We start from the raw sequence: 26295 nt of genomic DNA on the forward strand, positions 1-26295 counted from the left end.
GTTCAGATCTGCTTAAGTGACAGCCGCCGAGCTGTTGGTTGTTGTTGTTTTTGTGGATGATACACCTACCTTACCGCCTACCTGCTCCATGAGTGCTCCATCCCGCCCGTAACTGAAGTCGATTAAAATTCCTCCGAAATGTTGGCTGAATGTTAATCGCTCATTGTTTGAGCAGGCGCACAAAATTAAATTGTTAGCTTTTTCGTAAATTTGACATATAGCGGATAGTTGGGGGCTCTGCCGGTCTGGTCGATCGTCTTTCAAGCTGCCGCCGCCAACAGCTGAGTGCATCTTGAAAATGTTTGTAGCCATCGTTTTTGCTGCACTTTTAATTGCATTCCCTGCCGGGCGATGGCAATCAGCGGCCGAAGACAAGTTAATTAAAACCTAAGCATAGCACTTCGGCCAGATTATCATCAGTGGTTCGTATTATCAGAACAACAGCTGCACTTCTATATAAAAATATATATGTATAAGCCATACAAGAAATCGATTTACAAAAAATGTTAAGGAGATGGAATCTAAGAAAGTACGTCGCACCAGTTGAGGGGGAGGAATATTGAGTTTTATGGCGTGGGTTAGAATTCGCCGTTGCCATACTTCTGGATCTTGAGCAGGTCGCAGGAGAACTGGAAGAGCTGCTCGCACTTGGCTGGCTTCTTGGCATCCGGATGGAAGGGACCCTTGCCGCCGTTGCTCAGATATGTGCCGCCCTGGCCCTCAATGGAGGGATCGATGGCTGCAAAGACCACGGTCCTGGAGCCCCTCTCCGGTGTCTTGAAGAAGAGCTTCTTGAAGATGGGAACCGATGTGGTGGCCGAGTGCTCAAACAGATCCGTGTCCACGATACCCGGATGCACAACGTTCACCTGCACGTGCGCCTTCTCCGCATCGAGCACCGTCTGCAGATGGCGGGTGAACAGAATCTGTGCCAGCTTTGACTGACTGTAGGCGGTTCCAGGGTAGTAGTGTTTTCTAAAACGCATTAAAATCACATTAGATATTAGGACTCTTAATAATGCCCACTTATACTCACTCTCCATTGATATCCTTGTAGTTGATGCGTCCAATGAGATTCACACAGGAGCTGACATTCACAATTCTGGCGTTCTTTCCCTCCTTCCCCGCCGCCTTCAGCTTGGGCATTAGCAAGTGCGTGAGCAGGAAGTGGCCCAAATAATTAATGGCAAAATGCGATTCGTAGCCATCGGCGGTGATCTTGAAGGGTGCGAACATAATGCCCGCATTGTTCAGTAGCAGATCCACCTTCGTGAAACGATCCTTGATGAGCTGGGCAAAGGCCTTGACTGACTTCAGATCCCCCACATCCAGTTGCTCACAGATGAGTTTGCCCTTGGTGGCCTTTAGGTCAACTATAGATGCCACTGCGGCTTCTGCGCTGCGAGGATCACGAACACCTTTGGTGGAATATTCAAAATATTTATATTATAAGGAAACAAGTAGGTAAAAACCTTTGGGAAGCCGAACTTTAGAAGACCTTGCAGTTATTAATTGAACTAAAGGATTAAATCGTAAATAGGTCAAGACCAAGCATTTTTGAAAATTTAATTACAAAATTTTGTTTTTTGCCTATGATGGCTAGTTCGACTCGGTTGTTTATTCTGATCAATAATACATATGATTTAAAGGGTCGGTAATGACTCCTTCAGTGCTTTACAAGCTTCTGACTAAAGTTATATTACCCTAAAAGGGTATAAAATAATCTTCGATTTAAGATATATCTAGCATACATGGCGTATACTTAACGTGAAACCCCTTGAATTAAGTATACGCCATGTGTGTATTAAGGAAGAATAGTTTTTAAATCTATAAAGACAAGTAGTTCCAGTTAAAAAGCGAGTTTTGCAATTCTATTTTAATCGAATCGGAATATGAAATCAAATATACGATAATTATAAATATTTTCATATTACATTTTTCGACAAATCAAAGTTTAAAAACCGCATAACTAAGCCAAAAATACATTAATTTTAATTTGGAAAGCCGTCCTATGCTAGTTTTTATTAGGATAATAAATCTGCATACTCAATTTAAAAAGTATATTTTTGCCAATTTTTGGCAATTTTAACGACTTAAAATTGTATAAAAATTAAAAAAAAAAATGCAAAATTTTTTTTTCTTTCTTTGAAGCCTAGAAAGATTCGCCTGTTGATGCTGATCAATAATATATATGATTTATAGGGTCGGAAACGACTCCTTCACAACTTTACAAGCTTCTGACTAAAGCTAAAAAACAATTTTTTAATCGGTATTATTTATATTTTTATATGTAAATTTCTTCAACAAATGAAAGTTTAAAAAACTCATAGCTAAGGCAAAAAAGCATTGATTTTAATTCGGAAAGCAGCCATGTGTTAGTTTTTATTAGGGTAATAAATCTGCATACTCAATTTAAAAAGTCAATTTTGGCCAATTTTTGGCAACGATGTAACCCCTTATTAAAATTTGAAAAAAAAGGCAAAATTTTTTTTTTATTTCTTTCATACCTAGAAAGATTTGCCTGTTGACGCTGATCAAGAATATATATGATTTATTTGGTCGGAAATGACTCCATCACATCCTTACAAGCCATGGAGTTAAATTAAAATACCCTGCAAGGGTATAATTATTAGATTTACAAGCAGTAGAAAGATGTGTAACTTCATGCTTAAAAATTTATTAACTGTGATTTTTAGATTTCGATATAGATCTGGAACAAGATTATACAAGTTTAAAAACTTGAAACGGTAGGAGTTTGGTTTTCCTTGTGATTTTAAATCGTTTCTACATGTATAAAGATTTTGAGTTGGCGACATCTAGCGTATGTTAAGCGAACAGGCTATTCGACATGAATTTTACATACGATATATTGCAAAGACTTTTACGGTATTCACTCTGTTAAGGCTCTTTCAAGTTAGATATTTTTAAAAAATTCGTAAAAATTACACGATTAAAATAATAATTCTTTAAAAAATATAAAAATATGTGAAAAAGAATAAAGTATCCAAATACATAATTTCCCCTCCAAACAGCCCAACGAATTCTTTAAAAAACGTATACAAAATGAACGTTAAACCGAAAAGTCAACAAACTCTTATCGCTACAATTCCCTCCCAAAAAAACCGATGTGATCGATACAGAAAGCGAGACCTGATTATCTAATGAATTCCACCGTATGGATCACGTTTTCGTGAACAGCGACATGCTGCAGATGGATCTGCATTGAACTGATCCGTATTTTAATTTCTTTTCTGCTGAGACACTCGACAATTCCAGGCACGCGCACTGCACACCGCATACTCAGCTCGTTCAGAAATGTTTGTGGAATCAATAAGCAGGCCCTAAATTTAAAGCCGGCAAAGCTTGGATTGGTCAACTCACCCATGACGACAGTCATGTCGCAGGCCAGCAGCTTCTCCACAATTCGCAGGCCGATGCCGCGGTTGCCTCCAGTGATGACAGCAATGCGATCCGGTTGCTTGTAAAGTGCTAAATGGATAATAGCATCAGATTGTGATATGTATATAGTATAGTATTCATCCACTTACCCACGCGATCCCTTGCCGCATGCTGAGCATCATGGATGAGCCCCACAATGCCCAGATACTGGTATCGGAACTCCGTCTTCCACTCGAACCAGGACTTTGGGAACTCCTTGGTCGTTTTCGAGAAGAGGAAGGCGCAAAGCAGCAGGCCGATGAACAGGAGTGACAGCAGGGTGCCCAGCATGATTGTGTCTGGAAAGAAATGGGTTAGATGATAAGGAATCAGTTTTCTGAGAGGTCAAAGTCCAGCGGCTGATAAAGATTTTTGTTTCGACTCGTCACAGCCATTAGCTATGGACGTTGTCGGGGCAATTATCAATATTGGCGAGTCAATTCGCCTCGAGTGCACTTTGCGACACCCTTTCCTCCAGCTGAGTCAGCAAGATTTAAGTATCCAAGGCACATTGGGTACATGGGCTAAATGAAAACGTTTGACGAACACGGAACTGCATAGTTTGCGAAATCAATTTGTCATCGTAATTCGTTTAGATTTTGTCAAGGTTCTAAATGGGAGAGTCGAGTCAACGAGGTCTTGAAAGATTTTTATTATCAGAAATTATAACTTGCTAGTAGTATATAAAATAAATAGTTGCATTATTTAATATAATCACAATCAGTTTTTTTGTTTACAAAAAACCCCAGCTAAGACCTAGCTTAATCTTTCAATTATTTTAATGTAGAGCATTTAAGTTACGACCTAACCCCATTGGCCCGCAAAAAGCTTGAGTTGTTGCCTCTTCCACCTGTGACTTTTCGTGTTTGCTTAGCAATTTTGTAAGTTTGTTAGCCGGTCTTATTAAGCCAATAGTGACTAAAAACTACCAAGTGTTCGCCTTAAATTTATGCAAATTTTCACTGAGACCTTTACCCTTCAGAACCCCTGGTGTTGCACTTAAGGTGTAATTGCACCCCAGGAAAATTAAAAAATAATTAGACAGGTGCCAACTGACCGATGAGACACTATACTTTGTCGGATTTATTAAGTGTCTGTGAGAGAACGAGCTAGGTTCGCTCGTAAAATGCAAATTAAAAAGCCAAACAGCGGCGGAATGAAAGTTGAAGAACCCCCAGCTCAGAGCCAAAACCAAAAGCCAATGAACAGGGCCAAAAGAGTGAATTTGGGGCCAAAGCTTAAAATTGACTAAGGCGCTATGTTTCTTCATATCTTCTTTTGATATGGGGAAAGGGGCAGCCGACCTCACATCGTACACCGTGAAGAATGATTTGAGAATTAATATTGAACTTATATTATATATTTAATGAACTTTAAACCTACTTAAAAACCAGTCAAACTAGCAGTAACTTTAATTATGATTTATTACTAAGCCCGTCATTATTCTTAGTCTATTAGACAACTCCAATTAGTTACGATGATCTGTAGGATAAATATTACATAGACACTGAGAAACCAGATGTACGAAAATCGCTTAGGTTTAAAAAAAAACTATTAGAATTTAGAATTCTCTTCAAACCTTAATCTCGACTATTTCTCGAACAAATAAAGTACCTGCTGCTGCTTTACCTTTTTCTATCAGATAACTACCATCAAATGAATAAATTTCTGTCAGTGTAGTCAAGGAATATTTGTAAGAAATTGTATAATATATGGATGTGGCACATTTAAGTGCAAGTTCATAAATATCCGTGGCTTTAACCCAATTTCATCTATTTTTTCTTGGTGTGTACGTATGACTCTGCGACTGAACGTGCTGCTGTCAAGAGTTTCGACTTCCGTCAACAAAACGCAAAAGCTTAGCACTTTTATTGTTGTTTGTGGTCGGTCCTCTTCGTTGTTAATTTGGCTGCATATGGTTAACTTTCTTTTTCTATTGTTGTTGCTGTGGCTGCCCTTGCAGGCGGTTTTATTAAATCTTTTTGTTTTACCTTCAATTTGGCCTGCGAAGCGAAATGCACTTGCGAGGGAGATCGAGATCGTCTGCCTTTTGGTTTTCTATCACGTTTTCCGAAAACAGTGTGTCGCTGTCGAAACCGGTTTGCCAGGCCCTTAATGCCACAACCGCTCCGCGAGAGATCCAAAAACGAACTAAACGTTAGCTTTAACTGTGCGCCTTTTCGCCCAGAACTTGATTCGTTTTTCTCTTTTTGTTTTGGCCCACAAAACAGGTGGTTTTACGAAGTGCCGGGCTGCAGCGGCTTTAAGATCGACGGGTCCTTCGGCAGAAACCTATTCTATTGTTAATGACGACGAGCAGCTTATGTACATTTATTTTAGTTGTTATAATTGCTTGTGTGTTGACTAAATTGTGATATATATAGTGATTCGATTGCTAATTGAATCGACAAATTTGTTAAGAACCTACACAAAGACAACGCTCCGTCCGTATGACATAAAACTGAGTATATTTAAAGAAACACACATATTCAAACTCTACCCTTAATGCTGTTTGAAATAAAAATGATAAACGAAGAACAAAAAAAAAGGAATTTTTTGCACTTGAAAAGTTGTTGGAGTTTTTAACGAGTTCAAATTTGAATTTAAAAAAGAACTAGTTTAGTTCAACCTGTCAAGGACGAATAACTGCTTGGAACTAGTTTCAACTGCTTACTGGAAGTAGTATCTGCTTACTGGAAGTAGGATCAGCTTACTGGAAGAAGAGCGCGCGCGCCCAAGATCGCGCACGGGCACACTATGAAAAGGGAATTTCCGCACAGGCGGCGGGCACACTAAGCCCAACATAGACAACAAACACGAGTCCAACAATAACGTGGAAGACAAATTTCGGTACGTTAATCGTCATGTATAGCCGTTAAAGGTAAGTAAACAGTTTAAAATACGCTCTTACTCACGGTGTTCTCCCGACCGGCGACAGACCGTGACAATATATGGTTTATACCAAGTGTTTGTTTTACAAAATATATATATATAATCTTTTTGGGCCAGCAGTGTGACCTTCAACTGGGTGGGTGACAAATACCAAACTGTTAGCGAGCCAAACTACGTATGTTAATAACAGTGTTTTATCGATAACAAGGCTGTTGGGGATAATATCGAATTTGAATTTGAATTGTGAATTTTCTCCATATTCATTTTGAATATTTTTTTTTGAGGGCAAAGATTCAAAGGCAATAAAATAAACTCTTGTCATTTTGCTAGCTGATTTATTTATTGGAACCAAAATTGTACAGTGCATTCAAGTGTTACAACAGAAATATTTTCATATAACAATTACAATTTATGTTTTGCCTTGATACCAGTTATTAACTAATTTTGCCATTATATAGTTGTTTATACTTAGTTTGAAATGAAACAGAAGCTGAATCTAAGCGAAAATCGAAAAATCTATGCTTTGCGCTTCCTGGTTTAGATTAAATTTCCGTTTCCGGTTACGGTTTCGGTTAAATCATTCATTGGGGATTATACCATTATATAGAGTCTGTGTCGTGTGTGTATATAGTTTGATACATATATTACTAAATTGAAATATATACTTTTAATCGTGTGTGCTGGTTTGTGTGGGTGTTAGAGAGGTGCCTAAGTGCTACTAAAAGAAAATTACTGTGGAAAGGACAACGTATTTGAAAAAACTCGGAACTCTAAGTTGCAGCTGCGTTGTCAGTGTCTTTTATCGCCTTGTTATCCATCTTCACATCCGTTTCCGTTCCTGTTCCCATCTCCCGTTCTAATTCGGAACTAGCAGCGACATCCTTAGGCTCCTTTAACTGTCAATTCTCCACGGACATGTTGCCGATGTCATCGTTGATGGCCAGAACTTGATTGATGAAGTTCTGGTCGGTGACCACCTCGGCAAGGGACTTGCATAGATCCGTTAGCTCCTGCAGGGGCATCCTCATCTGCGGTGCCAGCCTGCTCAGGTGCTCTTTAATGGAGTCCGGAAGTTGCTATTATAAAGAATCGTTAGCGTCTTGAATGGGTTTTATTTTGTTTCCTTCTCACCTTGCCCTTGCCCACTTTAAAGGCGCTAAACATCAGCTTTGTCCGAACTCGCTGTTCATTCGTTCCGTCGTAGAAGATGGTCAGGTAGGACTCCTGGACATTGGCCACCAGCGGGAAGTAGATCCCTGCGTACACCTGGCCCTTGGCATCTCGCGAGAGAAGCGACCGGAAGTTGTACACCAGATTACGGCGCACGGTGACATCTATTGCTGTGATGTACTCCTGGGCCACGTAGACCAGAGAGGTCTTGAAGCTGGTCTCCTCGCCACGGATCTCCCGCTCCTTCCATTCCACGAACTTGCCGTTCTGCTGGCTGTAAGCGTAGCAGTAGTCCCGCTGCAGGTGGGGCTCCTTCGATTGGGTGAACCAGCCTGTGGAAAAGAGGGTTTATTAGTATAGCTTCTCAGTAGGGATATTAAGAAAACGTACCCGTGTGGGGATAACTCTGATCCTGCATGACAGTCACAGCTCGGCTGACATGGTATCCCGGATCCAGGATCATCACACCTCGGCGCTCGCCGATGGCAATGCGCATGGCAACCATTACGTGCTCCTTTTCAACGCCAGCATCCACCGAATTCAAACCGCACTCCTCGTCCAGTTGGACGTAGTCGTTGCAGTCCATCACCTGCTCCTCGCAGGACACCACATACAGGTAGTTGGCCAGCACTGGGAAGAGTTGAACCATCCTGGCCATGATCTCAAAGGCCAGGGATACGCACATGTGGTGGCGACGATTGATGGGCACATCGTAGAACTGGAAGAAGCTGCGCAGATCAGAGCGACGGGTGCGCTTGAAGGAGCGATAAAAGTCCACAAAGAGATTCACGGTGTTGTAGTGCGTCTCCTCCAGCATCCGCTGCAGCGTCGTCTCCACAATTCCGTTCAGCTCCTCATACTGCCAGACGTTGTCAAAGATAAGGGTGCCCTTGCCGGACCCGGAATCGGACCAATCCGGCAGCGGCAGCGGATGGCCCAGGGGCCACACGCCATTCACTTGGTTAAAGGCCTCCAGGTCGTAGCCATCGCCCACGACCCACGACTTGCTGCTGCTGGGCAAGATACCGCCTTCGTCCAGCTCTGCCAGTGGCTGCTGTCGGGCCAGCAGCTGCCTGATGTCGGAGTAGCGCTCCGATCCATCCACCGATGTCAGGTCGGTTGGAGGCGCCAGCTCTGGCTCCTCCTCATCCTCCAAGTCCTCCTCACTGGAGGTGGAGGGTGTGCGACGGATGGCGCCCGTGCCATGTCCAGATGCGTGCTCATTTGCGGTAGCAGATCGCGTAGTCAATCCCATTCCGCGCACCGCATCCGCCAGCTGCTGATCCGCGGCATGCAGCAACGGATCATGGGCAACGGCGGCGACGGCAGCAGCGGCCTCCTCGCCAAGCGATGAGACCGCTCCACCTCCATCCCGTCGGCGATTGGTGGCAGCGGCGAGTCAACTCGGCCATTCGGAGCCCCATCGGCCCACGGTGGGCACATAGCCACTTTCGCAATCATTGAGCGTGGCCTCTAGTTGAATTTTGGCGACTTGTTGGAGCGTTGCGTTGGCGCTTGGATGCAGCGATGCTTGGGCAGCTTGACCAGCCTGGGTGGCTCCCACTCCTGCACTGATCAGACTAATCCGGCCCTGCGCTCGCTTGAACAGGAGGTCCGGCTCGTCTCCAAATTTCGTCGTTAGTTTAGACTGATCTGTTTTTGGAAAGAGTAGGTGATTGATGTTAATTAGGAGAAGGTAATATAATTTATTGTAACACAATAATAACCCACTGAACTCTGGACCTATAAGCGGTGTCCCTGCAATCTAAACTTATTACTTAAATATTACAAAATATCTATTATAATCTTCCTTTTTATGTAAAGAACTTTTCTGGGGCACCCTGATAAAGCCTCCTTCAGATTTGGACAGTTACAGAATATATATTTTTTAGACGACCTATTTCAAATCCCAGATTATTTTACTAAAGATTTTTCTCTCCAAAGTAAACACATTTTTCATGTCTGACCCTTGATTTACACCCTTGTTGATCCCTGTTGCTGATTAGTGAAAAATACCTCCCGGGGTTTTGTAATTGCCTTCGATCTCAGCACAGCAGGTATATAATTCCGACCTTGGCAAAGTCAATTAGACAGATGGAGAGCCCTTTTAATCTCACTTTGTAGGGGTTTGTTGGGTTTATTTTCGCCCAGTGTGTTGCTGGGAATAAATACATCTGACGGTACAGTCCCCAGTTCGTTCGTCTAGCTGGCAATAAACAATTTACTTTGTTATCAGCGTGAGGCAGGAAATGGGTGGGTACGTCTAAAATGGGTTTCAAGTGCTGATTAACAACTGTTGTTAGTTGCGGCCAATAAAGTATAATGGGCACAATGACCACAAGGTACCCTAATTTGAGTATCTTAAGTGCCCACGTGCCCATGGTTACTGTGTGTCTACTGAGTGGTTCAAGGTGCACACAGCATGTAGCTCCAATCGAAATCTGGACAATGTCAGGCGGTTATCTGGTTTTGAATGCCATTGATTAGACACATATTCTGCGTCGTCGTGATTCGCTTTGTTTGTAATGTGACTCAGTGCCTTAGCAGCATATGTACAATGTGGCACATGGAAAATATTTCGCAGAGGCACGCGCAATTTGTGCTAATTGCACGTGATTCACCGGAAGCCAGAGTCTGCGGGTTGGACTACAATGTGTTTTGCATTGTGAGTCGGTCTATGAAGTTTATTTGCCCCTATTTATCAGTACCACAAGTTAGTACATATAGTAATCTGCCTTTTGTTATTTTCATTCTGAGTAATCTTTGTTGTGCGTCTGAGATTATTATTAAATTTTACAGGAATGCTGATTATATGTCGGGGGATTTTAGCTATATCTTAGTACTTGGAAACAGAATATGAACTCAGCGAACTAAAATTATATTTTTAAATTGCCTTTAATGCTGGCAACTAACGTTTATTATGGCCACTATACCAGCAAGTTTATTAATCTATTTTTAAAACTCAATTTTTGTTGTTTATATCATCCTATTGTAAGCATTCTTTATAAAAATGCAGCTGCACTTGTCGTCTGACAAAAATAAACAGATTATAAATCTTTCAAAATATATAAGAATTTCTTGAAACTGAGTTTTTCATAACTTTTCCTAATCTTTGAGATGTAACTTAATACATTTACTTACCCATACAATGGCCTAAGCCCAATAATCAAAAATTGTTGTTTTCCTGGTTAAGATCTTTGGTTATTTCGCTTTTTCCACACACAATCTTGTATCCTATGCGATGTGGTGATGTTTTCCACTCGACGAAGGTCTCAATTAAATTGGATTTAAATCGGTTGTTAAAAGGCGCAACAGTTGGGCTTCAACTGCTGAGACTGATGTTTTCAATGCTTTTCACGACGCGCGTGCGTGGAAAACCGAACGAACGGAAGGAAAATAAAATAAGGGGAACGCGAACTAAAAGCAAACAACTTGTTGTTTGCGGTCTATGCCGTTTCTTTGTCTTTGATTCTTATGTTTTTCGGCCTTAAATTTGTTTACTTTCTTTTTATGTTTTGTTTTTTATTTTTTATTTGGTAATCGCCTTTGCCTGTTCAATGCAGGTCCGAGTTTTTTAACGATATTGGCGAGTTAATCGACATCGAAGAGGATTTTGTTCGACACTGGGGCTGCGATACTATACGGTCTGGCTGGCTATATAATATGCACTTGCACTTTTTGCTATTTTCGAATATTTTCCCTTGGCTTTTCCGATTTTCCGACTGTCCGCTTTGCTGAGGCGAATGCTCCGAGAGACGCGTAACGACTGGTGAAAATCGAGTGCGGTCCGTCGCTATATAAACGATCGGCGACGGCAACGGAAGCAGCGACGGTGACTGCGACTGCGACAGCGACTGAGGCAGCGTCTGACACAGTTTCCTATGGTTCAGATTTTGCTTTATTCACAAGAGCGCAAAATATTTCAATTTATGACGCAAAAAAAGCTTGAAAAATTCCACACAATAAGATAAGGGGGAACGGAACTTGGAACGCGATTTTTGTTTTGCTCCCGAGGTTCGTAGTAAACAAAATCGGAGTTTATTATTATTATTATTAATGTTGTTTATATTGTTTTAATCCAAATGTTGGGATAGGAACTCTGCAATGAGAATTAGAGGGAAAGTCTGTTTTTAAGTTCAGCTCGAAAGGGGGATAAGCAAAAAGGTACTGTGTATTCTTAGAAAGCCTTGTGAAATCGTGATAAACAAACATCATAAAAATATAAAAAAGCGTATTAAAAATATGGCCTAATTCAGGTCTAGTGACACCGTGATAAACAATAACACTGTTTAGCATAGAAATTGTACAAGAACTAGAAGTCTGAATATTATTTTGGGAGTTTTATAAGAAAAGTGTTGTACATACATATATCTATCCTCTGTAGAAAGTGACTTATTTCCTTTTAATATTGAATCTATGATTCATAATTAAACGTATACTGTTCTCTAATTTGTTTTTTAGTATCTCAACCCGTGATTTTTAGCTTAACTATGATAAACAGTGTTATAATAATAATAATGAAGGCGCATACGCAATTTGTTTGTTTGCTTACTTTGATTTTAGTTGCTAAATCTTATCACTCTGAGTCAACGCTTGTTTATGGTCTATTTATACAGCTTTAGACTCCCCTGAAACTCGGATTTTATAACTGACCGAGTGGAAAATTTGTGATGCTTCATAATTTGTATACCGGCACCTTATCTAAGCACCACCCGCTGTGGATTCGATTGGATGCACTCCTTCTGAAAAGGGGGACATTGCATGCATTATGAATTTCACCCTGATCCGAAGCCATAAAGCGACTTTGGGGGAGAGTGGCACTCATAATGCCAACTCTGGTTGGGGTCAAGGTCCTCCCCCCTGACAGAGAAATGGGCTCAAGGAACGTTTGCCAACTACGTAAAAGTATTATTATAATAAACAGGGCGCTTTTGTGGCCCAGGATATAACAAGTGTCACAAACTAATTGGCAACCAATGGGCATTGCCGGGTTAGGAGGCAACAACTGTTTGTGTACAATAGAAAATACGAATAAACTACAGTGAAGCTACCTAAGCTTGAATCTTTAAATCTTTAAAAGTCGTAATTAAATAATTTCGGAATGCTTTCCAGTCAGTTTCTTCTTTGAGAATAGGATACGTCAATTATATTTTAGCCACAGTTAAGTTTTTATATTAAATCAGTATTATAATTTGATCTCTTGACGTACAATCTAGACTTATGTTTGCTACCAAGAAGAAAGTTGTAATTTAGTTGTCAAAACTTCAAGAACAAGATGTTAAATTATAGACTGTAGATGGGAACCCCCTATTAGCTCTCTGGGGTATCTACTGTCATCCGAGTTGGTAGGCCTAGGTCGCCTTTGGCAGCTGGCTCACCTGATCCCATTTCGATCGAGGCCTCCTCAGCACATATGAAACAATGCCAAGTGCCCGGCGCTTTTCTCTGTTGTTGTTTACTGATTGTGCCAACCAGGGCGCCCGGCACGCCCCCTTGCATCCACCCACCGCCTCCTTGCACCAAGCATTCCGCCCGAGTGGGCCATTTTATATAGCTGCCATATAGACATATAGCTGAGAGATCTGTACTTCTGCGCCGTTATAAAATTCTTGTCGTGTTTGCCGAGATGTAGACAAACACATTTTGATGGTGCAATTTACATGAAGTATTTTGCACTAGCCAAGGTCACGCCTACTCATGAGAGCGAAACGAAAAATAAAACAAAAAAAATAGAAAAGTGCAATTAAATACGAGTAGAGGAAACACGCATGAGGTTATATGAGAATAACCACAAACGTACAAGTTTTGTTTTTCACTTTTTGAGATTAGATTTTAGAAGCCATTTAAATTCATTGAAGCTCTAAAGATTAAAGCACCTGCAACGCAGTTAAATGAATTTGTTATGCTAATAATGTAGTCACCTTCTTTGATACATTTTAGGAATGAAAATTTCCCATTGGAAAACCTAAACTAAGATATTTTTCAAATTTATTCTTCTGTTAAAAGTGACATATGTATGTACATTAATTTCGAAATTAGAAACTTCGAATATAATATCATCTGGGGTGCAACGAGTAGACAATGTTTTTGCACTTCACCAAAGTAAATTCAATTTAGAGGACAGGCTTCACATAAACTATTAAATGAATAAACACACATTTCTTAATTAATTAGTTAATGAATTCGCTGCGCAAAAGCAGTTCAGGGTTGCGTGGCAGACGATTTACGAGGCAGGGCCAACACCAATTAGGAGGCAATCGAAGAAGCGTCGATGGATCGAAATTTCAGCGAAGCGGAAGCCAAAGTTCGGAGGTCAAACTGGCTGCCTTATTGGTCTCTTATTAGTCTCCGGATTTTCTCTTGACGTCACTGGAGAAATGTGAACCGTTTGCGAATGGTAAGTGAAACTAGTTCAATGTCGTCGTCCATCTCTGACGTCACCTTTCGGAGACATTGCTCATCCGCCATGTTCGCCTTGCCGGCCGGCCTTTGGAAATGGGAATGGGTAACGGAATTGGGAATTGGGAAGCGGAATGAGGTGCACTTCCACCATCCATGACCCGAGGCCTTCCAGGGGCTGCCCTGCGCCACGTGTCGCATGTCTGGCGTGCGTATTTGTAAACAAGTGCAAGTCGCCTGTTGGCTGTATTGGTGAGCGGGGCTTTGTCCTTTTTACTATCAAAACAACAGGATACTGTGGCGCAGGCGCTGGAAAGCTCTGGAAAATCCACAAGGAACAGAGGCTGGAATGTTGGGGTGCGCTATAGTGGAGGTTTGCTAAAGTGAGTATGCTTAACCATCAATACCTTGACATTTAGTTAAGAAAATATTTTTGTTAATACCAAAAATTTGTTTTAATTCAATTTTTGGAAAATAAATCTACCTCTTAGCTATATGTTTCTTTACTTTAATTTATAGCTTCAAGAAAGTCGAATTTGAATTCATTTTTAACTTCAAAGAATACAATTTTCCATCATGGATACCGAGACCTGTGACCACTTTCGCTGGCTCCCACTGTAAGTGGAGATGCCTCGCTTTTGCGCACTTTTATTGACCGTTTCTTTTGTTGTCTGCCGTGGCTGTTGCTGTTACCACTTTTGTTGCCGTTGCCTGGTGACCGCAGGCAGTTTTGCTGTTGGCCCAGCGCCTAAACTGCAACTCTTGTCAAATGGCAAAATCGATAGCAGGAGTTCGGGTAGCCTCCTTATAGTATAAATTGAAAAAGTGTTACCAAACACATTGGGGCTTACCTAAGGATTCGATTTTTACTCGCTGGCAGGATCTCGCACACACACACACACCGGCGCAGGACGCACACAAACACACGAAAATTAAACGCCGCCTGGCCGAAGGGAGTGGGAGCGAGTGAGACAGATGCAGCAGGGGGTCCTTTACAGCTTTTTACTCCAATTGTAGGAACCGTTATAGAAAAATAAAATCAATATAATCATTTTGGCGTGCATATTGAGGACAGTCATCGCACTATCTCCGGGATTTAACTTTTCCGGATAGCTTCAAGGCTCAACTGGAATTGTGCAACCCGAGAAACGATTAGTTTTTATGGCGTTTGCGTTTGAGTGGCATTTAAGTTTTGAGGAGGCACAGAACTTTCGAGAATCCGGTAACAGCACTTAATTCTTGGCCAGTTTCGAAACTTCTGGCTTTATAGGAGTTTATAAAGTATATCCTTTCTAGTTATTGCGTTGTTATTTATATTTTGAATTGTCTTTTCTTTCACTAGGATTTGCTGCTGCTCTGTTGGACGTGGAAAACTCGACTGTGGCTTGGGAATTGAGTCAGCAGTCAGTTCGAGTTCCAGGCCAATTTCCAACAGCTTTCCAGTCACCCCTTCCCGCTATGGTCGATGCATTCGAACGAAGGCGACGTGGCAGTTGCCATGTCCTTAGAAGTTTCTCACGCCGATGTCCTTTATTTGTTTCAGAAAAGACCTCCCATAAAGTTAACTGTCATTTCGGAAAATCGTAAAGATACTTAAGGGATATGTAAGCATTTGGGAAAATTCTCAAGAAACTGGAAACTTTTATACCTTAATATAACTACGACTTTTAACTCGTTAGGTAAGACAAAAAGATTACATTTAAATAAAATTTAGCTTAGCATTTTAAGATTATTTTTAAGAATGCATACACGAAATTTCAAATAAATCTTACAGTTTCAGTAAAAGTTTTTTAGAGTTTCAGAAAGGCTATCGTCACATTTGTTAAGACTCTAACGTCATTGATAGAATCCAAGTCTACCAAGCTTAACTAGACGAACAATTGGGTAAGATTTTATAGTAAATTATAACAATGTCAATGCAAAATCGAAGCTATAGCACTGTCGGAATTTGGCTACTGCCAATGTTAATACTTTCAACTGTCGGCCCATCCGGTCATAATGAGGCTAAGAAATCAACAGAGTTTGATGTTCCCTGGAGCTGGAAGCAATATGATAGGAAAGACCAGCATAACGGCCAGGATATCAATACATTATTTAAGCAGTTAGACGACCTCGAGCAGATGGAGGATAGGCCCGGAGATCCTGCCAAGTTTCTATATCCCAGCAGTTCCCAGACCTACATTCATTCCGAAAGCTTGCCAGTTGGATCCGAGACACACAATCTAAAGCAGAAGCAGAAGCAGGATAAAAATCATGAGTTATTTGACCCATTGGACTTGGAGATATTGAATGCTGCAGGTGTGGGGGACTCCGAACAGGTAATGAGCTTCCAGCGTACCAATGATTGGGAAGGGAAATCATCTGAGGGTCAGTTCAATCTACCGCCCTCAGGTACTCCAAAGTCGAAGACTGGTCTCATCGATACAACGACTCCTCCACCTACCCAAACAATAGCAATCATTCGTTCCTCCACCTTCTGTATACCGGACTCCACGCCTTTTCGTCCTGTCACAACCAAGTGTCCAGCTCCAACAACTCTACCGACTCCAACAACTCCAACAACTGTACCAACTCCAACAACTACAACAACTTCAACAACTCCTCCAACTCCACCAACAATTCGAACAACTCGTAAACCTTCGCCGCCTTCGATACCAACTACAAAAAAAGTCCAATTTGGTCCCAAGTGTCGCAAGAAATCAAAACACCTGTCGGCGAAAACGGCCAAGATTTTTTTGGAAATTATTTTGTCCACGAAGAAACAAGTACTTTCAGTACTTAAAACCCTAAACTACATGGAGATGGAGGTGCTGAGTCAGTCGCCCGATGACTGTCCGCTGCCAGACTTCGAGCTAGGACAATCCAAGTTGAAGAAGAAGCCTAATAAGCAAAAGCAGACCGCTAAACCGCTAAAACCCTCTTCCTCGTCATATTCCCAGGCCTTCTTCTTTGGGATTCGACCTGCCAGCCAAATGGAAAGTGACTCTGACATCGCATTGGCGAGGGAGGAGGAACTAAAGCTAAAGAATCGTGTGTGGGAGGAGTATCAGCAGCAGATGAGGGACATACCGCATTGTAAGTCAAGGAGGTTTCAGATGGCTCCACAGGCCCCCATTCGACTTGCGGCCATATGGGAGCCTAAACGGCCACAGGAGCAGAAAAATCAAATCAAGTATCTTCGCAATAAGGACACCTCCGATTTTGGTGACACTTGAAATGCAGCTGGCTGTAATAAAGGTCATTCAAATATACACATTTATGGCCTCAAGACACGCTGCAGACTGTAAATAATAAATTATAATAAACAAAAAAGAAGGGTAGCCTTTCCTAGATTCTTTGTTAAGCTGTTTTTAAAATTAAAAAATCGTTAATATATTTTATTCAAAGCAAACAAATATACATAAAATATTTTATTTTATTTAAAAACAAAGGCAATTTTCACATCAATTGAAAGGTCAAATTTATTTTTCATGGGTAAGACTGCGAAGATAACTAGTTTTCATATTTTTCGCCACGAATATATTTGTGGTTTAGTTTTCAATCATTTTTTAAAAAGGGCGCCTAAGAGACATATACTGTACAGGTCACACTGAAAAAGCTTGTTAAACTGATGTTGCCAGACTGCTGACATATATCGATATATATTTGTTTTTCACATCCAAATTATCAATTACTATTTGTATAATTCTTTCCAACTATTTGTTGCTATAAGAATTGTTCAAAATGTCTAAACGAATAAAACCATACGAATCTGACTTCTCCAGTGATAACCAATAATCCACCTCTGGAAGGAGATTAATCCTTTTATGTTTTTATCACCACATTTTTCGTTTTTATTGTTTATTTATTTTATTGAAGCATAGTCGCGTACATAATACTCGTACTTGGAAAAGACTATTTTAAGACCCGTGAAGAATAAAGTGAATTTCCTTCCAAAAAAAATCAGGAAATATTTCATGTTCATAAATATTCATCACAAAAAATATCGATATATATTTAGTTTTTGACCACCTCTAGTAGGCCGCCCGGCCATTTCTAAAATGTGGAAAACTTCTTACTGTGTTGCTACACACTTTTCCTTTCTGTGTGTTTTTTAAGTCTCTTATACTCTTAGTTAAAATTTGTTACAAAGTGATCGTACAATAAATATTGTATGGAAACGCAAATATACATGCAAAGGGCGAAGAGAAAGAAATTAAAGCAAAACAAGAAACCAAAGAGGAATAGAAAAAGCGCATTCGGCGCTGTCATATTTTCCGTTTTCGAAGGACATCATTTTTGCAGACTTCAGTGCATATCTCAGTGAGATATTCTTATTATTTACTGTTTCATCCAGGTTAGTTAAATCGCATTTGATGTTTATTGCACTGCCGGCTTGTGGAATGCCAACCAAAAGAAATAACGGCACTTCTTACGTACATATGTATGTATGTATGTATGTATGAGCAAAGCAAGAGGCAAAGATTTTCCAATTTTTGCATGACAAGCACATTCATCGACAGATAATTTTGTTTTAATTGCTCGACTTGAAACTGTAGAGCAAACAAACAAAAACTGTCATGCTGAAAATGTTTATGCATTTTAGCTGCTGCGCCGTCGCTGTGCTTGTCTCTGTCTCTTTAACTTTGCTCTTATCGTTCTCTTTCTTGTGCACTCTTTTGCGTTATCTGTGCGCGTTCGGTTCTGTGTTTGTTGTTGCGAATTTTTTTTTACGCTTCTCCGCTGTTTCTGTATTTGTGGGTGGTGGTGGGCGCACGCATTCCACACCACTTGAATCATGCTCAATGGGTTAAGTATTTAATGGCTCTCTTTCTCCTCCTCTCCCCGCTAGATTCGTTGAACGGATACGGATTGCCATGTCCACGGATAAGGAAAGTGCCCTCAAGGCTATTGCAACCGTTGTGAGGGCTCTGACTGTGTCCCTCAAGCCGCCGGTCTCGTTGATGTCCATTCTGAAAGACTACAGGGGACTTGAGGGCGAGCCGCTTCCCTATCGCAGGCTGGGCTTTCCGACACCCGAGGCTTTGTTGTTGGCAACAAACGAGTTCAATATCCAAAGGTTCGGAAATGAGGTAAATTACATATTTTCAAAATATTCTGATTCGATTACCCTTTCGGTTTCCTAGTTACTTTTAATTGTCAAGATTCTTTGCGAATTACTTGCACATTGAAAGTGCTCTTTCACCCGCTCTCTCTCAGTCAAACTTTACTCTCTCTCTCTTTACTGCTCACGTGCGCAGCTTTCGCCTCACTCTCTCTCACTCTCCTAGCGGTCAGTGTTGCTGTGTAAAACAGCTAAATCTAAAAGTAAAACATAAGATAATTGTTAAAATTCCTTAACAAATTATTGGAGGGCTTTACTCGACGAAATCTAAATTTATCAGGCTAATTTAAATAGGAGAGAATTTTAGACTTGGGACAGTAATATTATCTTCACACATATTAATAACTAAAATGCAGTATCAACACCAAAGCTAGCTTAAAATATAAAGTAGCCAATTGAACATTTCCACCGCTGACAGTAAGCTTTTTGGTGTGCGGGCGCTTCAGCGGCGCCGCTTTCAGTTCATTTCGCTGGCTAAACGCGGTGAGCCGCTGCTGCTGCGCTTCTTACCTCTCGCTCTCGCCGCTGTCTCGCGCCACGCTCCTCACCGTCAACGGGGCTGCCCATCCAAGGGGCAACGTGTCAACAGAGTCTTCTTCTTTTCATCTTCGCCGTCAGAAGTGTAAACAATGGGTCTTACCTGGTCTAGATGAGGGTTTTCGCGGGCCTTGGCTTTCCTCGAGCTTTGCTTTTCTTTTTTTTTATTATTTTTGCTGCGATTCGTGCTGATTAAGCGCTTTATAAATGCAACCGAAAAGCTAAAACAAAAAGAGTGTAGTAACACGAAAATCGAAAATGCCAGCAATTTAAACTTTTATTTCGCGTGCGACTGTGTGTGTGAGTCGTCGGTGTGATTGCATGGTGAAAGTGAACGAATGCCGTTTCCTTCTGTCTTCGTCCATCCATCTCTACAAATGGGCTACACTTGAACTTTTTGCATTGTTCTGAATGTAAAGTCTATGTTCGCCTTGCAATGCACCTGGCTGGCTGGTTCGCTCACCTGTGGGCGTGTGGGCGGCGCTTCCGGCCTGCTTATTGCAATGCCAAATCGATAATCGGGCATCCAAGAGATGCAGCCACGAAGTAAACGCATGGAAGTCAAGACAGCTGATATTTATTTAAAATAATATATATAGCATACATATATACATTTGATACTTATTAAAATCATTCCATATTGTTTTAAATATTGCATGTACTAAGAATTCATTACAAAAAACAATAGGAAATCAATTTTATTCACTGTGTAAAGAGCGGGCACTGTATATTCAGCGTTCGCAATTAAATATAAACAATTTAAATGTGTCCCCCTTTGAGTCAAGCGCTCTCTGTGCACCATTATCACGTCTTGAGCTTCACAGCCCTGCCCATATCCAGACCCTCATTGCTCCATGGGAGCTGTGACCCTATAAAGATCTCAGTGCTGAAACGCAGCTCAGACACTGAATCACTCTCAACTGTGTGTGCGCGTAAACAAAATTATAACTTCAAACTGTGCTCCGATTTCTAAACAATTCCCGAGCACTTGAGTAAACAGGCTTGGCTGTAAAATTGCTTGGTGTGCAGTTAAATGTGCCATATTGGATTACCCCCAAAGCCAAGAGTTGTCCAAGCGGATCGGCTTTCCCTTCCAAGAAACTAAAGAAAGCGAATGCTATCTGGGATTGCCTATTAAAAGCAAAATGTTGCATAACTTGAAAAAAATGCTTTGCTATCTAAACTAATTATGAATATATCTCCAGTTTAAACTTACTCATTCTTTTTATCCTTCAGGTCCTCATCAGTGCGAAGTACAGTGCCAAAACCGAGCACATAGCGTCTATGGTCAGAGGGCAGAAGAACAGCGTAAAGAACAAACCTAAGCCTAAAGTTAAGCAAAACCCCTCATACGCCAATAGATATCCCAACAACTACTATCCACAAGCGCAGCAATTTTATCGACCATCGCCGCAGCAACATTATCAGCAATCGCCAGCGCAACGTTATTGTCCTCCAACCGAACCTCATCTAACGCAAGTTCTTAACCAAGAACTGAACCGTGTTCGCCAGCAGCAACAGGAGCAGTTTCTCGCCCAGAAACGCTTCGAGGAGAACCGTCAGAGCCAGCAACGCGAACTAGAGCAGCTGAGAAACGATCTAATCAGGCAAAAGGCGAATTTGGAACAAGATCTTAGGAATAGCCTCAAGAAGGAGCTTGAGACTCGGATCAATAAAGAGCTGGTTACGATAGAGAAAGAGATTCAGGAGCGTTTCGTGAAGCAACTGGACACTTTAAAAAAGCAGCACGAGAGTGAACAAAAAGCACTAGTGGGATCTTTGGAGAAAGCCAAAGAGGATTGCAAGAGAAAGGAGTTGGAGAAACAGAAGAGCACAGAAGCAGAAAGTCAGAGGCAGGACAATAAAAAATCGGAGATCACGAAGCAGCAAGGGAACAGCGAAACTCGCAAGCAGGAAATGGAGAAGGACCGAGGTCAGAAACCCAAAGGACCTACATCCATGCGTGCCGCACAGGTGAACCAGGAAAAGATCTTGATCACTATACCAAATGATAAGATCGGATCCACCACTAACGGTCATGGTCCGAGCCGCCCTCAGAGCAACGGGCAGCCCAAACAGAACGGGGGCAAGCCACCGCTTCGGGCCATATTGGGCAATAGTGCATCTCATCGTCCGAACGCACCAAGTGTCGATGCTGATTCGTCTGCCGCCCGCTTTAAGCGACCATTGCATCCGCGCATTCCTCACCCAGGGCAGACGCGCCCTGCTGCCATTTCCGTAAATGATAGACTTAAACTTAAAGCGCAACCGCAAGCTATGATACCGGTAGTGACTCCCATCACGCCGCCCGACTCGCCAGAAAATGCGAAACCCAAAGTAACTACCCAGGCGGTTGATGTTCTAAAGGTTACGAGCCATGTTCCCAAGACTCATAACTCCACGCCAAATACGAAGAAGAACGTTAACTTCAAGTTCAATCCGACGTACGACGCCGTTTCATCGTTGAATATGTACTGCGAAGCCCATGGCTTTGAGAAGCCAAAGTTCAATATCTTCAATACACCACCACATCTGAATTGCTCCGTGAGGATTGAGGGCGACGTGTACAGCAGCTATCCTCAGGAGTTTGTGAATGAGGAAACGGCCTACCAGCGCACAGCCCAGATTGCAATTGAGCGCATAAAGCACGCTGAGTCGCGTAAGCAGCTCTCTGTGTGCACGGTCAACGATGAAGAGTTCATCGAGGGACTGTATCATGAGTTGCTTAAATACCCGCACGGCATTCTGGGCCACAAGCTAGAGGATTGGTATGGTAATACCTTCGGGCACCACCTACCCAGCCACTGGTACGATCTGATCATCGAGTCGAACAAGATTCGCGTAGAGCACGGCATTAATCCACGAATCATTCTGTTCGCCAACGATCCCGGGTGTCCGGTTCCGATTCGCATCAACACGCCCACCACAATGCCAAATCTGGTGCTGCCTTGGCAAGGTATCGAGGGAGGATCGCACGATTGGAACATGTATATTAGCCACTGCAATTCGACGACTGAAGTTTGGGCCAGACTAATCGATCAGATCGGAAAGCTGGATGAGTTGACAACGCACATGAGTCGACATTTGGCAATGCCACACTACCGCCAACAGGTGCTCGATCCTCATGTCCAAGAGCTATACCTGGTGGAGATCCGCGAGGGCTGGAACCGTGTTCGTGTGATCTCCGTAGATGCGGAGCAGAAAAGTTGTCGGTGTCACTTCGTCGATTTTGGAGATACAGCACAGTTCGCGTTTGAGGAGCTGTTTCAGTGTCCGGCCCAGTTCCTTGTGCTTCCGGCTCAAGCAATTTGTCTAAGTTTGTATGCGTTGGACAAGTTTAGGGATCATCCTCACGCCCAGCGTGTACTGATTAACGAACTGGAAGGCCAGTCAGTAGTGGCCCGTGTCCTCACCAGCCAGAAACAGTTTCTTGACCTCGGCGGTGCCGCTCAAGGCATAGTAAGTAAAGGCAGACGGCAACCATGTCTGGTGGCCACTCTTTACGACACATCCACGGCCGAGGATGTTCATCTAAATGATCTGGTTGCCAGTAGAATCATTAAGAGTACCCCGCCGCCTACACTCAATGATGATCAGAATATTGGAAAAACCACTCCCATTTTCGTGACGCACATCACCGAGGACGGCGATCTGATGGTGCTGGTTCGCAACGACGACCTGAACTTTGTGGAACGAAGCATTGCTAACACAGTGGCTGATCTGGGTGAGCAGGATCGCGTTCGATACTCTGATCTGCTCCATGACCGGCATGTCTTCGTCTGTGACGAATCTGTTGACGGCCTGAAGCACTGGTATCGCGGGCGATTGGTGACCAAGCCTCAGAACTCCGAAGAAGAGACCTTCGACATCTACTACATAGACGATGGACGGCAGCGCAAGACGCATATCTCAAACATTTACCGATTGGAGGCCAACAATAGAGCTCTAGCCTCGTACCCTCCACAGGCGCTGGCTGTTAGCCTGTACGACGTCCCTGAGATCTCGAGTCATATGATGGGACGACTGCGTGCACAGATGCCGCCGCGCACTGAAGCTTTGGTAGGTCCATCCTCTTAATATTTTAATATTATTAATGTCTTCATCGCATTTCCGTCTCCTTATGCAGCTCAAAGTGGTAGCCAAAGACATTACGAAGCCCATGGTTAAGGTATACATCCGCCAGGGTCCGGAATCGATGTATAGTAGTGTAAACACCGGCCTTAGGATGGAATTCGAGATTCAGAGGTAAGTTTTTTATTATCAAGTCTTTTGTGTAATCTTTCCATTCATTCTCATTATGATCATTGTCAATAATTTGCATCCTCATAAAGCAACTTACATCCCACCATCTAAAACGATCCTCTGGTTAATGCTAAGTTTCTATTAGTGCTTTCGATAAACTGGATCTGACTTGCTAACGAAAAAACATCTTCGATAATGAACCTACTGTAAGCTAACCTTAAGTCATTCACATCTTTGTATATAATCGACGAAATATAATCATTGGTTGCCATCTAATTATCCAATAAGCCCAAGAGTGCGAACGTGTTTTTCATGCCTTCAATCCAAACACAATTCCTGGCTAACGCCTGCTCCCCCAAACCCGTACCCACAGTACGACTCGTCCAGAATCCTTGGATGATCTGCAGTCGAATAACACCATCCAGTCGCCAAGACGTAGCAGCTTTAGCTCTGTGATCTCGAGTCAGAGCAGCAGCAGTGACCTGGTCGCCTTTAGTTCGCCGGCGACGCCCCAAAAGGTATCTACACATAGATCAGGAGCCACAACCTTTTCGACACTTCTGCTTAAAGATTACGAGGCTATTCCGGCCGTGGGCGCCTACTTCGAAGTGCGCGTAGCTCTCTCCATAAATCCCGGACACTTTGCGGTGAGTTCTACTAACTAACCCTAACTAAATTGTATTCAAATTAATGTTTACATCCGCCTGCAGGTTCAACCTTACAAATGCTACAATCAGCTGCAGTGTTTGATGAAGGATCTGCAAGAATATTGCAAGGGATCGGCCGCCAAGGGAGTCCAGCCCTCCCAGTTGGCTATTGGTGAGGCCTATGCCGCGCCCGACAGTGAAGGCGTTTATCATCGGTAGGTTCATGTGTTGGACCGAATTACGAATAACCATTAACTATCTTGACTTTCATTACAGCGTAAATATTCGCAAGATTTACGATGAGATTATTCACGTCAGTTTCGTGGACTTGGGCGATGATGGTGTGGTGGCCTGTGATCAATTAAAAACACTTCCACCGGAGTTGAGGAAGCTGCCCAAGATGGCGCTTCCAGCTCAATTATATGGTGAGGTCAACTACGAACTGAATTCCCCAAACTCATTGATTTCCATTGTTTCCTCTTCTTTGTTTTTAGGCGTTCAACTGGAAGATGTGGTATGGAGCCAGGAAAACTGTGTCCGCTTCCGCAAGCTAACGTTGGGCAAGATGTTCATCGGGATTGTGCGGCGCCTGCACAAACAGAAGGACGAAACGCGAGCGCTGTGCTTGGAGCTGATTGACACCTCCACACCGCAGGATATTAAGCTGCACGAGACTCTCATTAGCGAGAATCACGCGCAGCCGGAAACAAAGGAAGTCTGAGTTGGATTCTTCTGAAGCTGTTCATGTTTATGTTTGCTTACTTATAGTCTTAGCCTAAGTACATATATTTATTATGACCATACATTCCGCCAGATGGAAAGAATAATTACTCTGCAGTGCAAAGCGCAACAATAAACTAAGGATTTTGCTATCGAGAGAACGGGTGCACCTGATTTGCCGCCTTGATGTTGGTCTTTACCGCCGACGGCGCCTTGCCCAGCTGTTGCTGCACATTACCCGGACTCATGGCGGGTCCGCCCATTGGCGAGGGTGCACGGATCGAGGGTGGGACCATCATGCCAGGTCCAGGTCCATAGTTGGTAAGCTTCAGGCCCTTGCCCATGCCCACGGCGGCTACGAGCAGCTGTGTGTCCGCCATGCTGCTCGTTTGTTGGATTCCAGTGCGCGAGGAACTTTCGATCTCCCATTCTTCCCGGGCCTTGCTGACCATGTCTAGGACGTGCGATACGACTTTGTTGTACTGCGTGACCTGTTTCATTGCCGCATCATTGGTGAGGTTGGCCGCCTTCTGCTCGTTCTGCTGCATCTTCTGCTCTGTGATCGGATCCGGCCGGGTGCGCAGATAGTCCGGAACAATGTCGTGTGAGAAGACCGGCACTCGACCCTCTGTGATATTGATGAGCGTATCGTCCCGTTCCATGGAGACTAGCAGAGGCAGGACGGTGCGATTTCGAAGCGGTGGACACTGTTCCTTCGCCAGGATTTTGGTCAGTCCGGTAAGATGACTGGAAATAATCGCGAAGTTGTCTAGGAACGTTGGCCAGTTGATTGTCTCGTATTCCATCTCCAGTTTTTGAATCATGGAGAGCACCGCCAGCTTGAGGTCGTTTAAGCGCTGGAGGACGGTATCCAGCGTCATCTCAAATAGCTTTTCGTCCCGCTGCATTTTATTATGTTTACTTGTTAATTATTTCACATAAAACACGGTTGTGTGACCCTTCTCCATTTGGCTACTGACAATTCGGTATTTCAGCAAGTACTACGAATAGAATCACGACTATCGAATAAAATTGGTGCTGTAAACGGTACAGTGGGATTTATTAATAAAAAAGTGCATAAAATTTTATTTATATAAATTTATTTAAAATTAATTTAATTTTCATTAATAAATGTTACAATTTTGA

General features: G+C 42.6%; 5 protein-coding genes and 1 long non-coding RNA gene across 17 annotated transcripts; 2 read left to right on the forward strand and 4 right to left on the reverse strand.

Annotated features, from left to right (window-relative positions):
- Positions 1–450: 450 nt before the first annotated feature.
- Positions 451–6645, reverse strand: LOC110182857 (polyprenol dehydrogenase). Of its 3 annotated transcripts, none has more exons than XM_020950995.2 (5): positions 5430–6645; positions 3549–3737; positions 3382–3489; positions 1037–1418; positions 451–975 (listed from the first exon to the last, which is right to left on the reverse strand). In XM_020950995.2, the coding sequence occupies exons 2-5, from the start codon at positions 3727–3729 to the stop codon at positions 579–581; spliced, it is 1068 nt and encodes a 355-aa protein (XP_020806654.2). In that variant the 5' UTR covers positions 3730–3737; positions 5430–6645; the 3' UTR covers positions 451–578. The 3 variants fall into 3 exon arrangements, with proteins under 3 accessions (XP_020806654.2, XP_020806656.2, XP_020806655.2); XM_020950997.2 differs by having other exon boundaries at positions 6350–6487; XM_020950996.2 differs by having other exon boundaries at positions 6354–6486.
- On the forward strand, positions 6196–17329 carry LOC110182918 (uncharacterized). 6 transcript variants are annotated; one of them, XM_086828012.1, is made up of 3 exons: positions 6198–6319; positions 15242–16217; positions 16272–17329. In XM_086828012.1, exons 2-3 carry the CDS (start codon positions 15810–15812, stop codon positions 17112–17114), a joined length of 1251 nt encoding a protein of 416 aa, XP_086684138.1. In that variant the 5' UTR covers positions 6198–6319; positions 15242–15809; the 3' UTR covers positions 17115–17329. The 6 variants fall into 6 exon arrangements, with proteins under 6 accessions (XP_086684137.1, XP_086684138.1, XP_086684140.1 ...); XM_086828014.1 differs by having other exon boundaries at positions 16291–17329; XM_086828013.1 differs by lacking the exon at positions 6198–6319 and having other exon boundaries at positions 15656–15783; positions 15836–16217.
- Positions 6652–15332, reverse strand: LOC110182859 (uncharacterized). The gene is made up of 5 exons (XM_086828009.1): positions 14751–15332; positions 10642–11599; positions 7891–9153; positions 7462–7832; positions 6652–7406 (listed from the first exon to the last, which is right to left on the reverse strand). The coding sequence occupies exons 3-5, from the start codon at positions 8753–8755 to the stop codon at positions 7230–7232; spliced, it is 1413 nt and encodes a 470-aa protein (XP_086684135.1). The 5' UTR covers positions 8756–9153; positions 10642–11599; positions 14751–15332; the 3' UTR covers positions 6652–7229.
- Positions 17304–19873, reverse strand: LOC147644347 (uncharacterized). Its single transcript, XR_015270562.1, has 2 exons — positions 19644–19873; positions 17304–19200 (listed from the first exon to the last, which is right to left on the reverse strand). It is a non-coding gene; the product is annotated as an uncharacterized LOC147644347 (long non-coding RNA).
- On the forward strand, positions 17917–25307 carry tapas (tudor domain-containing protein 7 tapas). 5 transcript variants are annotated; one of them, XM_020951021.2, is made up of 8 exons: positions 17917–18235; positions 18731–18971; positions 20777–23599; positions 23667–23785; positions 24156–24429; positions 24493–24644; positions 24706–24854; positions 24924–25307. In XM_020951021.2, the coding sequence occupies exons 2-8, from the start codon at positions 18756–18758 to the stop codon at positions 25148–25150; spliced, it is 3960 nt and encodes a 1319-aa protein (XP_020806680.2). In that variant the 5' UTR covers positions 17917–18235; positions 18731–18755; the 3' UTR covers positions 25151–25307. The 5 variants fall into 5 exon arrangements, 2 of the variants coding, with proteins under 2 accessions (XP_020806680.2, XP_020806681.2); XR_015270560.1 differs by having other exon boundaries at positions 18104–18235; positions 23872–24429; XR_015270559.1 differs by having other exon boundaries at positions 18104–18235; positions 23928–24429.
- MED8 (mediator complex subunit 8) lies at positions 25157–26295 on the reverse strand. The gene has a single exon (XM_020951024.2). The coding sequence runs from the start codon at positions 26055–26057 to the stop codon at positions 25299–25301; it is 759 nt and encodes a 252-aa protein (XP_020806683.1). The 5' UTR covers positions 26058–26295; the 3' UTR covers positions 25157–25298.

This window comes from Drosophila serrata, unplaced genomic scaffold, assembly GCF_035046125.1.
Source record: "Drosophila serrata isolate PLE 108 unplaced genomic scaffold, ASM3504612v1 contig_184, whole genome shotgun sequence".
Classification (NCBI taxonomy): Eukaryota; Metazoa; Arthropoda; class Insecta; order Diptera; family Drosophilidae; genus Drosophila; species Drosophila serrata.

Excerpts from the sequence above, each read along its gene's own strand:
- LOC110182857 (XM_020950995.2), bottom strand. The coding sequence starts at position 3,729 with ATGCTGGGCACCCTGCTGTCACTCCTGTTCATCGGCCTGCTGCTTTGC. Across the intron at positions 1,419-3,381 it reads CGACATGACTGTCGTCATGG|GTGTTCGTGATCCTCGCAGC; the intron begins GTGAGTTGACCA and ends ATTCCACCAAAG. Across the intron at positions 976-1,036 it reads TACAAGGATATCAATGGAGA|AAAACACTACTACCCTGGAA; the intron begins GTGAGTATAAGT and ends AATGCGTTTTAG.
- LOC110182859 (XM_086828009.1), bottom strand. The coding sequence starts at position 8,755 with ATGGGATTGACTACGCGATCTGCTACCGCAAATGAGCACGCATCTGGA. Across the intron at positions 7,833-7,890 it reads TCAGAGTTATCCCCACACGG|GCTGGTTCACCCAATCGAAG; the intron begins GTACGTTTTCTT and ends TCTTTTCCACAG. Across the intron at positions 7,407-7,461 it reads TTAAAGTGGGCAAGGGCAAG|CAACTTCCGGACTCCATTAA; the intron begins GTGAGAAGGAAA and ends TCTTTATAATAG.
- MED8 (XM_020951024.2), bottom strand. The coding sequence starts at position 26,057 with ATGCAGCGGGACGAAAAGCTATTTGAGATGACGCTGGATACCGTCCTC.
- tapas (XM_020951021.2), top strand. The coding sequence starts at position 18,756 with ATGTCCACGGATAAGGAAAGTGCCCTCAAGGCTATTGCAACCGTTGTG. Across the intron at positions 23,600-23,666 it reads CGCCGCGCACTGAAGCTTTG|CTCAAAGTGGTAGCCAAAGA; the intron begins GTAGGTCCATCC and ends CTCCTTATGCAG. Across the intron at positions 24,430-24,492 it reads TAAATCCCGGACACTTTGCG|GTTCAACCTTACAAATGCTA; the intron begins GTGAGTTCTACT and ends ATCCGCCTGCAG.
- LOC110182918 (XM_086828011.1), top strand. The coding sequence starts at position 15,810 with ATGTCAATGCAAAATCGAAGCTATAGCACTGTCGGAATTTGGCTACTG.